This window comes from Haliotis rubra, unplaced genomic scaffold (assembly GCF_003918875.1).
Source record: "Haliotis rubra isolate DU_JTF1 unplaced genomic scaffold, ASM391887v1 Scf962, whole genome shotgun sequence".
Taxonomy (NCBI): domain Eukaryota; kingdom Metazoa; phylum Mollusca; class Gastropoda; order Lepetellida; family Haliotidae; genus Haliotis; species Haliotis rubra.
The window spans coordinates 244,267-258,281 of NW_025767704.1; the positions used below are offsets into that span (position 1 = coordinate 244,267).

Genomic DNA, 14,015 nt, shown 5'->3' on the forward strand with positions numbered 1-14,015 from the left:
CTCGATGTTGCTGGTGTCACGGGCATCTGTGTGGCACCCATGCCACCATGTACTGCCTGGGATGTTGCTCTGAGTATGCTGACGCCTGTGGCACTTTTACCATCCGCTGCTTGGATGTTAATGGTTATGCTGACGTCTTTGGCTTATGCCACACTGCATGGATGGTGCTGGTTATACCCAGATTGTCAGTGAACATACACCACATGCCCTAGATATAGTTGGATACAGGACATCCTGTGGCACCCAATACTGTGCTACTGGCTTCATGTGGTGGTTGTCACTGATGACATCTGTGGCACCCATGCCACACAACCTAGATCTTACTTGGTGTCACTGACATCTGTGGTGGCACCGGATCCAACCTTGCTCCGCTTGATGTTACTGGTATGGTGATACTTGTGGGACTTATACCACACACGCTACCCTAGATGTTGCTGGTGATGCCACGGACATCTGTGGCACCCGTACCACACACTGCCCTAGATGTTGCTGGTGTAGCGTACTGACATCTGTGGCACCGATGCCACCACACTGCCTAGATGGTTCTGATATGCACATCTGTGGCAACATACCGCCACACAATGCCCTAGATGTTGCTGGTATCTGAGACATTTGTGGCACCATACCACCACACCACTACCTCGATCATTGCTTTCATACTGACATCTGTGACACTTTGGACAGAGACCTTCACCTAGATGTTTGCTGGTGTCATACAGACTGTGTGTGGCATCCACCACATACTACCTAGATGTTACTGGGGTAGCACAGACATCTGTGGCACCACACAAAGTCACTAACTAGGTCGTTACTGGTGTAATACAGACATGGTGGCGGCACCCATACCACCACACACTACCCTAGATTACTGGTATACAGACATCCTGTCGCACCGATACCATACTACCTAGATCGTTACCTGGTATGCTGACATCTGTGGCGCAGACCACACACACTACATAGATGCTTCCTGGTATACAGACTGTCTGTGGCACCAATACCACATAGTGGCCTAGATGTTACTGGTATGCTGACATCTGTGGCACCCATACCACGCCTGCCTAAAGCGGTTCCTGGGTTATACGATTCATCCTGTGGCGCAGGCCACCTGATGCCTATATGTTACTGGTATGCAGATATCTGTGCCACCCACACAACATGCCTGAATAGATGTTACTGGTTATGCAGACATCTGCGGCGCCGCGCCACACTGCACCTGGATGTTGCACTGGTGAGCCACAGACATCTGTGGCACCATACTACACACTACCTAGGATGTTGCTGGTATACAAGACGATCTGTGGCACCCATACCACATACTACCTAGATTTTACTGGTATACAGGACATCTGTGGCACCATGCCACCGCACTACGCAGATCGCTACTGGTATGCAGACATCCTGTGGCACCCATACCACACTACATAGATGCTGCTGGTGCATACGGACATCTGTGGCACCCATACCACTACACTGCATGCCAGATGCTACTGGTATGCAGACATCTGTGGCACCCATACCACACACTGCCTAGATGTTGCTGGTGTACAGACATCTGTGGCACCATACCACACGCTGCCCTGGATCGTTGCTGGTATGCTGGGCATCTGGTGGTAATGGTGCCATACGACTACCCACTGCCCTAAATGGTGGTCCGTTAATGCATCCATCCTGTGGCACCCATGCACATGCTACCTAGATCAGTTGCGGTATACTGACATCTGTGGCATCCATACACCACACACTGCCACAGATGTTATTGGTATACAGACATCTGTGGCATCTCCATACCACCACACTGCCTAAGATGTTACTGGTATGCTGGCGGCATCGTTGCCCGCCACCACACTGCCCTAAAATGGTTCTGGGTATACATCCATCTGTGGCACCCACGTACGACCGTACTACCTGATGTTACTGGGATACCGCTGACATCCTGTGGCATCCATACCACATACTACCTGAACGTTACTGATGTCGGTCATCTGTGGCACCCATACCGCACACTACCTGGATCATTGCTGGCATGCCGACATCTGTGACACCCAGACGAGACGCTACCTAGATGTTACTGGTTATACAGACGTATTAGTGGCATCCACACCACGCGCCACTACCTAGATGTTACGGTGTATGCAGACATCTGTGGTAACCGCCACCACACTCTACCTAGAATGTTACTGTTGTTATACAGACGTATGTGGCCAACCCAGACCACACACTACCTATAGATGTTACTGGTATACAGACATCTGTGGCACCCACACACAGATGCCTAACTTCTTAGATGTTGCTAGTAGCACGGACATGTGTGGCACCCGTACCACACACTACCCTGGATGTTGCTGGTATGCAGACATCTGTCTCACCGATACCACATACTACCTGGATGTTGCTTGTATACGGACGCTTATGTGGCACCACATGCCACACTATAGATGTTGCTGGTATGCAATGAACATCTTTGGCGCCATGCTACCACGCTGCCTAGATGTTGCTCGTGTACGGACATCTGTGGCACCCATACCACACACTGCCTGAATGTTGCTGGCGGGTAATACGGACGTCTGTGGCGCCATACCACACGCTGCCTGGATGTTGACACTGATATACTGACATCTGTGGTATACCACACCACTGCCACAGATCGTTACTGGTATACAGACATCTGTGGCACCCATACCACACACTACCTAGATGTTACTGGTATACAGACATCTGTGGCACCCACATACCACACGCTTTGCCTAGAATGTTGCTGGTATACAGACATCTGTAGCACCCATACCACACACTACCTAGATGTTTACTGGGTATACAAACAACTGTGGCACTCATAGGACCCACTGCTTAGATGTTGCGCACTGGTAATACAGACGTCTGTGGCACCACATGCCACTACAAGGCCTGGATGTTGCCTCATGTGGGCCTCAGACAAAAACCGATACTTTTATGCTACAACAGAAACGATGTGGGCTGTTGAGGCTATTGTAAAGTGTGCTAAGTGCGAAGGATGACTGAAACTTCTGAGATTGACTGCTAACTATGGATCACAACAACTACAATGGTAGGATACATCCCACTAAAGTACCCTGTTACTAGATTACATGCGGGTGTACTTACTGGATAAACCTTTCTGGAAAGTATCTTCACGATGAAAAATCTCAGCATTCTTATCACAGTCCCTCCCTGGAAATTAAATAAAATGTCAAATGGTCCCCACATAGCTACAAAGTCGACCTTAACTAGCTCACTCTATCAGAGACGGTCATTGGAGTGCAGAATCATCACCTGTAAATGGCAGATTGGAAGATACAAATGAAGTTATCTTATAACATTAGATTATCCTGCTGCTAAACTCACCCACTCACTCTGTCTAATAACGTTATGATATTATGCTGCTGCTAAACTCGTTCACTCACTCACTCGGTGTTATAACGTTTTGGTATTATGCTGCTGCTAAACTCACTGACTCAGTCTGTCTTATAACGTTATGGTATTATGCTGCTGCTAAACTCACTGACTCAGTCTGTCTGATAACGTTATGGTAATATGCTGCTGCTAAACTCGATCACTCACTCTGTCTGATAACGTTATGGTATTATGCTGCTTAACTCACTCACTTACTCACTCTGTCTGAAAACGTTATAGTATTATACTGCTGCTAAACCCATTAACTCACTCACTCAATCTTTCTAATAACGTTATGGTATTATGCTGCTGCTAAACTCATTCACTCACTCTGTCTAATAACGTTATGACATTATGCTGCTGCTAAACTCATTCGCTCATTCACTCTGTCTAATAACGTTATTGCATTGTGCTGCTGCTAAACTCATTCACTCACTCACTCTGTCTAATAACGCTATGTTATTATGCTGTTAAACTCAATCAATCACTCACTCTGTCTAATAACGTTATGATATTATGCTGCTAAACTCTCTCACTCACTGTCTGATCACGTTATGGTATTATGCTGCTAAAATCACTCACTCACTCACTCTATCTGATAACCTTATGATATTATGCTGTTAAAATCACTCACTCACTGTCTGATGACGTTCTGGTATCATGCTACTGCCAAACTCACTCACTCACTCTGTCTGATAACGTTATGATATTATGCTGCAAAACTCACTCACTCTGTCTACTAACCTTATAGTATTATGCTGTGAATCTCACTCACTCACTCTGTCTAATAACGTTATGGTATTATGCTGCTAAACTCATCACTTACTCTGTCTAATAACGTTTTGGTATTATGCTGCTGCTAAACTCACTCACTCTCTATGCAAGATGACGTTATGGTATTATTCTGCTAAAATCACTCACTCACTTACTCTGTCTGATAACGTTATGGTATGATGCTGCTGCTAAACTCATTCACTCACTCTATCTGATAAAGTTATCGTATTATGCTGCTAAACTCACTCGCTCTCTCTGATAAGGTTATGGTATCATGCTGCTAAACCTCACTCCTCACTCTGTCTCATTAAGGTAATGGTATTATGATGCTGCTAATCTCACTCACTCACTCTGTCTATTAACGTTATGGTATCATGCTGCTGCTAAACTGATTCACTCCACTCACCTCTGTCTAATAACGTTATGGTGTTATGCTGCTAAACTCACCCACTGTCTGATAACGTTATGGTATTATGCTGCTGCTAAACTCATTCAAACACTCACTTAGTCTAATAACGTTATGGCATTATGCTGCTTAACTCTGCCTGATAAGGTTATGGTATTATGCTGCTAAACTCACTCACACTGTCTGATACGGTTATGGTATCATGATGCTGCTAAACTCACTCACTCTGTCTAATAACGTTATGGTATTATGTTGCTACTTAACTCACTCACTCACTCACTCTGCCTGATAGGGTTATGGTATTATGCTGCTAAACTCACTCACTCTGTCTGATAAGGTTATGGTATCATGATGCCGCTAAACTCACTCACTCACTCTGCCTAATAATGTTATGGTATTATGCTGCTGCTAAACTCTCTCACTCACTCTGTCTATTAACGTTATGGTATTATGCTGCTATACTCACTCACTCTGTCTAATAACGTTATAGTATTATGCTGCTATACTCACTCACTCTGTCTATTAACGTTATGGTATTATGCTGCTAAACTCACTCACTCTGTCTGATAAGGTTATGGTATCATGATGCCGCTAAACTCACTCACTCACTCTGCCTAATAATGTTATGGTATTATGCTGCTGCTAAACTCTCTCACTCACTCTGTCTAATAACGTTATGGTATTATGCTGCTATACTCACTCACTCTGTCTAATAACGTTATAGTATTATGCTGCTATACTCACTCACTCTGTCTATTAACGTTATGGTATTATGCTGCTATGCTGCGGTTAATGAATACCGAGGTAGAGATATCGGCCATGGCTACGGTTCTAGACACAAAGACAATGTCTAGACAATGACAGACAATATTGCAGCACTTTATCACGTGCCATATAACGGTCTTCACCGAAACGTCCCATCTATTGCAATGCAGAAGTTGTCTATCCATAAAATGCATACACATACACACAAAAGCGCGCGCACGCACACACACACACATACACATACCTGCTTACGTGCAATAATCTTGACAGTGACATTAAGCCTTGCCTTTCCCTAATCGTGAAGTAAATATGGTAGGGACAGAGTGCATGATTCATTCCTTACTGCACAGTTATAAGCTGGAAACGGTTCACATAAAACGCCTTTAGAGACGCTAATACCCAAACCTTGTTATAGGAAATGTCGTCAAATATTTCGTTGATTTCGTCGACAGTTTTCACATCAACATAGACCGGGTGTGACGTCACTAAGCCGTCTTCAGTAAATAGAGGAAACATCTCTTGCACCACGAACTGCTCAAACTGAAAAGTAGCATGAAATAATGACGTCATCCAACCTCAAACCACAAAGCCTCACACCCGTCTTGGAGGACATCAAATCCACATAAGTCGTGTTGTGTACCGAATGAAATAAACGGAACAGTCACTGGAAGATTATTGATATGGTTAAACCTGATTGTGCAAGGTGGATGTTCACCATTGATGTTAGTGACTGTTTCAGTATTGGACAGTTCTGTAATATGAACTGAGAGGTGCCTATTTCACAGACTGTTCTACCGCCAGTGGTTACATCACTGAATTGGCTCGATTGTTTACAAACTGCCGCCATATTGCTTGAATATTGCAGAATGCGGCGTTAACAACTTCCAAACAACCTACTACTTACCATCTTAAATTGTGGCTGTACTAGATCCGATCCCATATATTCCACAAATGTGGCGAACCCCTCATTGAGCCATAAGTCGTCCCACCATTTCGGTGTCACCAGGTTCCCGAACCACTGAAGGAGAGTGAATACAGTTACACGCCACCTTTAGCAATATTCCAGAAATTTCAGACAGGTGCTTCCGACCCCGTGGCTCAACACATTGCTGAACGTACCAACAGCAATAATAATACTCAGGCAGGTACTCCCGTCAATGCTCCCAGCGACAGATGTGAACCCGTGGCTCAACACATTGCTGAACGTACCAACAGCAATAATAATAATAATCAGGCAGGTGCTCCCTTCAATTCTCCCAGCGAGAGATGTGAACCCGTGGCTCAACACATTGCTGAACGTACCAACAGCAATAATAATACTCAGGCAGGTACTCCCTTCAATGCTCCCAGCGAGAGATGTGAACCCGTGGCTCAACACATTGCTGAACGTACCAACAGCAATCATAATACTCAGGCAGGTGCTCCCTTCAATACTCCCAGCGAGATGTGAACCCGTGGCTCAACACATTGCTGAACGTACCAACAGCAATAATAATACTCAGGCAGGTGCTCCCTTCAATGCTCCCAGCGAGAGATGTGAACCCGTGGCTAAACACATTGCTGAACGTACCAACAGCAATAATAATACTCAGGCAGGTGCTCCCCTTCAATACTCCCAGCGAGAGATGTGAACCCGTGGCTAAACACATTGCTGAACGTACCAACAGCAATAATAATACTCAGGCAGGTGCTCCTTCAATACTCCCAGCGAGAGATGTGAACCCGTGGCTCAACATTATTGCTGAACGTACCAACAGCAATAGTAATACTCAGGCAGGTGCTCCTTCAATACTCCCAGCGAGATGTGAACCCGTGGCTCAACACATTGCTGAACGTACCAACAGCAATAATAATACTCAGGCAGGTGCTCCCTTCCAATACTCCCAGCGAGAGATGTGAACCCGTGGCTCAACACATTGCTGAACGTACCAACAGCAATAGTAATACTCAGGCAGGTGCTCCCTTCAATACTCCCAGCGAGATGTGAACCCGTGGCTCAACACATTGCTGAACGTACCAACAGCAATAATAATACTCAGGCAGGTGCTCCCTTCAATGCTCCCAGCGAGAGATGTGAACCCGTGGCTCAACACATTGCTGAACGTACCAACAGCAATAATAATACTCAGGCAGGTGCTCCCTTCAATACTCCCAGCGAGAGATGTGAACCCGTGGCTCAACACATTGCTGAACGTACCAACAGCAATAATAATACTCAGGCAGGTGCTCCCTTCAATACTCCCAGCGAGAGATGTGAACCCGTGGCTCAACACATTGCTGAACGTACCAACAGCAATCATAATACTCAGGCAGGTGCTCCCTTCAATACTCCCAGCGAGAGATGTGAACCCGTGACTTAACACATTGCTGAACGTACCAACAGCAATAATAATACTCAGGCAGGTGCTCCTTCAATGCTCCCAGCGAGAGATGTGAACCCGTGGCTCAACACATTGCTGAACGTACCAACAGCAAATAATACAACAATACCAAGTGTGTTGCTGATGAGTATTCCAGTTACAGCGTGTCATCTTAGAGAGAGGCGAAGAGCCTCATGTAATGTAGGCCACAGTCGTTCACCACTAGTGTATGGTACCCACAAGCCATCGCCAATGACTATTGGATCTTGATAGGCCAAAGGGACGCAACTCTGTACGTGGAATTTGAATTGCCAATACCCTCCTATGCCGCAGTAAGCTGTGGCCTAAATCATGGTGTGTGACATGGCTTGTCATTTGGCTCTGTATAGACGTGCTTGTAGAGTCCACCCAGTACAAATAACGACACATCGGAAAGAAGTGATGCTCTCTCTGTCCGTCCTACAAATATAACATTGCAGTCATGTTTGAATGAATGAAACGATGTTTGTTCTTGACACCGGGAAGATTTTGAATAACAATGGATATCTGCAACCAGCCTTGTCTCGCATAAAACGTGTCTGGGAACCGTGAACTTCCAGCCGCCCTCGTCCATATTCCTCACACTGAATACTGGTCAGGAATTAACCCCGAGCGGATAACTGAAGGCATCCTCAACGTTACTGCAAGGAACATACATGTCGCTCTGGCATCCAGGGGTTAATGTTGACATTGGTCGTGGTCAGTCAGACAGAACTTGCAGAACGTGAGCAGACAGAACGGTGCTTCACCGTAATTCAGCTTATAATCAGAACAGGGGATACCGCCCGATCGGTGAAACCGAACATTCCAAATCAGACATGGATGAACTATTTTTACAGGTTTTGTTTTGGTCAATATTTCGTCAACGAACAATATTATGTTTTAGTGCATGAACATTTGCTATGCTAAGTTTACCCATACTTTAAAGTCGACAATTAAGAAAAGTAGATGTGTTTATGTGAGGATTACAGTCGGCAGAATCCCAAAGTCCTCCTTGTGATGGTGCATGGTCCACTACCACCACCTGCAGGGGGACCAGTGTTACTGTCCTCCTTGTGATGGTCCATGGACCACTACCACCACCTGCAGGGGACCAGTGTTACTGTCCTCCTTGTGATGGTCCATGGACCCACTACCACCACCTGCAGGTGGGACCAGTGTTACTGTCCTCCTTGTGATGGTCCATGGACCACTACCACCACCTGCAGGTGGACCAGTGTTGCTGCCTTCCTTATGATGGTCCATGGACCACTACCACCACCTGCAGGTGGACCAGTGTTACTGCCTTCCTTATGATGGTCCATGGACCACTACCACCACCTGCAGGTGGACCAGTGTTACTGTCCTCCTTGTGATGGTCCATGGACCACTACCACCACCTGCAGGTGGACCAGTGTTGCTGCCTTCCTTATGATGGTCCATGGACCACCAGTGTTACCATCCTCATACCACCACCTGCAGGTGGACCAGTGTTACTGTCCTCCTTGTGATGGTCCATGGTCCACCACCTGTAGGTGGACCACTACCACCTCCTTGTGATGGTCCATGGCACCACCACCACCTGGACCAGTGTTACTGTCCTCCTTGTGATGGTCCATGGACCACTACCACCACCTGCAGGTGGACCAGTGTTACTGTCCTCCTTGTGATGGTCCATGGACCACTACCACCACCTGCAGGTGGACCAGTGTTACTGTCCTCCTTGTGATGGTCCATGGTCCACTACCACCACCTGCAGGTGGGCCAATGTTAGACGACTGACACCCACATCACAGTGAGCATCATCATCTGAGTTTATACTTGGCGAAAGCAACATTTCTTGACAGATATATATAAATCAACAGCAGTTTACCTGGGACAAAATTAACAGTAAGTAATCAAGTGTTTACCTGGAACAAAATTAACAGTAAGTAATCAAGTGTTCACCTGGCGACATCTTCTATACCTGATGTGCCAGTTCATGGGCAATTGCCACCAAGACCTGTTGTTTAGCATAGTTGTTGGTGACAGCAGCAGACTTTCACGGTACGTGATCATCCCCCAGTTTTCCATGGCGCCCATTGCAAAGTCGGGGATCGCGATCATGTCTGGAACACGCATCAAGGCAAACTGTCCATCGTCTGTGATCTAGCTTCAACACAAACTGTCTATCGTTCAGATCTAGCTTCAACACAACAACATGAACCAGAGACCTTGCACCATTCCTGGCTATTGTTTCAGTCCTTTCAAAAACGTTTCAGGGGGATATGTGATGTTTAGGTTTAGGAATATATACTATCCCAAAAAAGAAACAATAGGCGATTTGTATTTTCTAATATCTATTAATTACCTATTGTGGTCAAACAATCGTCAAAATATGAAACAAAAGTGTTGATAACATGATTTTACACAATTGCAAAAGTTAAAAATCGACGTGACCTGAAAATGTTGATTTTGATGAGAATTCCTACCAAGATTAAAAGGCATCGCCACAACTCAACAGAAATCCCCTTCCAGTTGAAATTGTGCAGCAAAGAGCATGCACTGTCTGGCCATAAAAATCCAGATTATTTTCGGAAATTGGCATTCGTTTTGAATGAGTTTCAAGGTCAAATGACTACATACGCTACGTCTTGACGCTGCGACACGGAACATGGAACATCGCCATTGAAAGAATGCACGCTGGAGATTACCAGTCTTCTGTTGCCAGGCGTCTGAATGTTAGTCTGAGCACAATATTACGGCTTGCAGCTCGTTACAACCAAACAGGTATAACAAATGACCGTCCTCGTACAGATCGGTACATCCGGGTACTTCATATGTTTGTTTGTTTATTTCTTTGAATAGGCCAACGGTCAACATGACAAATACATCATACATACTTTCAAAAGCGATTGCCAACATTTGCCTCCCCTCCCCACCCAACCCAACCCACTTGCAAAGACCTTCGTGACAGAAAAAGCACTAGGAAGGAAATAAGCATTCATGGATAATTCAGATTATAGTTTTGCTTTACCTGAAATATATGATAAACAAATTTGGCTAAGTTGAAGGTTAATACTTCAACTTTAGTTTGTAGAAGACTTATAAACTTCATCATGTTTGGAGACTTGTATACGTCCAGAGGTAGGTAGCGACGTCTAAATGTCAAGTACTTAGGACAAACCATGATAACATGATATTCATCCTCTATGTCATTTTTGCAAAAAAGGACATAATCGGTTTTCTAAAGCTAGTTTTGGTCGAGCCCATCTTCCTTTCTCAATCATAAGTGAATGAGAAGATAATCGTAGTCGTGTCAAGGCTACCCTATAGTTTATAATATCAATATGAGATAAATACTTTTCCATGGTAAGTGATGATTTGATAAGCAAATATATTCTTGTTTCACTAATTGAGCTTAGATTATATTTCCACATTTGGGAATGTATATCAATAACCCTTTGTCTAAAAGCCCTGATAAATGCCGTACAATTTAGAGTCAATTTCTGTTGTAACCAGATAAAACCATATCCATAGTGAAACAACAAATCTCTAATGAGAGTAACCCATGTCGTATATGCTGGATTCTGTCGAGCATTGTCGACTAGAGCCCTATATATAATGCTTATATATCGGTTTCCGTCACTGGTGATAATCTTAATCCAATATTTCACAATGCGTACCAATCTAATAGTAATCAATGGCAGTACGCCCATTTCACCATAGACAAAAGCTGATCGTACTGCCACGGGTGAGAGCACAGCAGCCAGGGTGCTTGGACTTCAGAGGATATCCGGTCAAAATGTACGGAACAGGTTGAGAGAGACTGGACTGAGAGCCAGGAGACCCGACGTCGGGACCATGCTACGTGGTCACCATCGCGCTCAGCGTCTCCTTTATCTAAAAGTATCGACTTGGTTGTATATACAGTACCTTCTTCTGAACTGATGCAAAAATTCATTCACTAAAATCTACCTGTAGACGAGTTATACATGTTTGAAAATACAACATTTTCGCAACAGATTTCTGGCCTATGCGTTTCTGTTTTTGGATAGTATATGATGAATCATTTAGGTACAGGGGAATATCTTATGAATTGTTTAGGTACAGGGGAATATATGACGAATTGTTTAGGTACAGGGAATATGTGATGATTTGTTAGGCACTTGGGGACGTGATGCTTTTTAGGTACAGGGTATATGTGATGCCTAGCTTAGGTACAGGGGAATATATGATGAATTATTTAGGTACAGGGGAATATATGATGAATTATTTAGGTACAGAGGAATATAGGATGAATTATTTAGGTACATGGGATATAGGATGAATTATTTAGGTACAGGGGAATATTTGATGAATTATTTAGGTAAAGGGAAATATATGATGAATTGTTTACTTACAGGGGAGCATATGATGATTTGTTTAATTACAGGGGAATATATGATGAATTGTTTACGTTCTGGGGAATATACGATTAATTGTTTAGGTTCAGTGGAATATATGATGAATTGTTTAGGCACATAGGATATGTGATGACTTGTTTAGATAGGGGGGTTGTATCATACCTGTTTAGATTAGGGTTATGTGTGATTCCTTGTTTATTTAAAAGGAGCGGTGCCTTTTAGGTAAGGGATTATATGATTTCATGGTTAAAGGAAATTGAAATGTGTCAGACCTTGTTTAGGTACGGGATTGCGTCATATCTTGTTTATGTAAGGATTTATCATACCTTGTTTAGGTAAAGATTGTGTCATAGAGCTTGTTTTGGTTAGGGGACTGAGTCATACCTGTTTTAAGTTATCATTGTGTTGTACCTCGTTTGTAGTAAAAGATTGTGTTGTACCTCGTTTAGGTAAAGATTGTTTGTACCTCGTTTAGAGTAAAGATTGTGTTGTACCTAGTTTTGGTAAGGGACCTAGTGTCATACCTAGTTTCAGGTAATGATTGTGTTATACCTCGTTTAGGTAAAGATTGTGTTGCATACCTCGTTTAGATGCCGATTGTGTTGGAGCTAAAAGATTGGTACGGGGTTTAGGTAAGGTTGTTTGGACCTATCGTTTAGGTAAAGATTGGTGTTATACCTCGTTTAGGTAAAGATTGTGTTGTACCCTCGTTTAGGTAAAGATTGTATGTGGACCTTGTTTAGGTTAATGATTGTGTTTACATATCTTGTTTCGGTAAAGAGTACTGTGTCATTACCTTGTTAAGATAAAGATTGTGTCATACCTTGTTTAGGTAAGGGGATTGTGGCATACCTGTTTAGGCAAGGGAACGTGGTTGAAGTATGTCTCGTAGTGCAGAGATGACCTTTGTCCCCACATCCAGAGCGTAATCCAGCTGAGTCAGGACGTTCTTCCTCGCCCATACACGATAGAAGGAAACAGATGGTATGTTACTTCTTTGAGTGGTCATTGCTGAAGCTGAGAAGTACAATATGACAAACTTGTAGGCGGATAAACTACGCTTTGCCTTTATGAGGGTTGGTGTGGATACAGTCTAGAGCTAGGAGGGTAACATGTAGTGGTATACACAGTCTTGAACCGTTGTGTCAAGCAGCAGGAGGTAACATGTAGTGGTATACACAGTCTTGAACCGTTGTCAAGCAGGAGGGTAACATGTAGTGGGATACACAGTCTTGGAACCGTTGTCAAGCAGGTAACATGTAGTGGGATACACAGTCTTGAACCACCAGCCGCTGGCGCAGGAGGAGTGTACATTGTAGTGGATACACAGTCTTGAACCGCCGTTGTGCAGCTTGGAGGGTAACATGTAGTGATACACAGTCTTGAACCGTTGTCAAACAGCAGGGGAGGGAGTAACATGCCCGTGGGCTATGCACACAGTCTGTAGAACCACCGTTGGAACAGTTGTCGCAGGAGGGTAACATGTAGTGGTATACACAGATCTTGAACGTTGCCGCTGGTGTCATGCAGGAGGGTAACATATGGACGCCTGGTATATGTAGCAGTATACAGTCTGGAACCGTTGTCAGGCAGGAGGGTAACATGTAGAGAGTAGGATACACAGTCTTGAACCGCTGTCACGTTGTCAAGCAGGAGTGTACAGGCATGTAGTGGGATACACAATCTTGAACCGTTGTCAAGCAGGAGGGTAACATGTAGTGGTGAATACTTGCAGTCTTGGAACCACCGTTACATTAAGCAGGAGGGAAGTGACGCAGTCTTGAGCCCGCGTGCCAGCAGAGGGAGGTAAGCATGCGGTGACGGAGTCGCTGGGGCGGTAGCCGAGCGGTAACGTGGGGCCGTTTGCATGCCGGCATGACGGTACGGTGCGGCGGG

General features: G+C 44.5%; 1 protein-coding gene across 1 annotated transcript in view; it reads right to left on the reverse strand.

Moving 5' to 3' along the window:
* LOC124265135 overlaps nt 1-14,015 on the reverse strand; it is a 154,827-nt gene that overhangs the window by 59,489 nt on the left and 81,323 nt on the right. Inside the window, 6 exon segments of the mRNA XM_046699930.1 lie at nt 3,120-3,153; nt 3,156-3,189; nt 5,762-5,896; nt 6,261-6,374; nt 9,701-9,747; nt 9,750-9,842. Of these exon segments, the coding sequence (XP_046555886.1) occupies nt 3,120-3,153; nt 3,156-3,189; nt 5,762-5,896; nt 6,261-6,374; nt 9,701-9,747; nt 9,750-9,842 (457 nt within the window).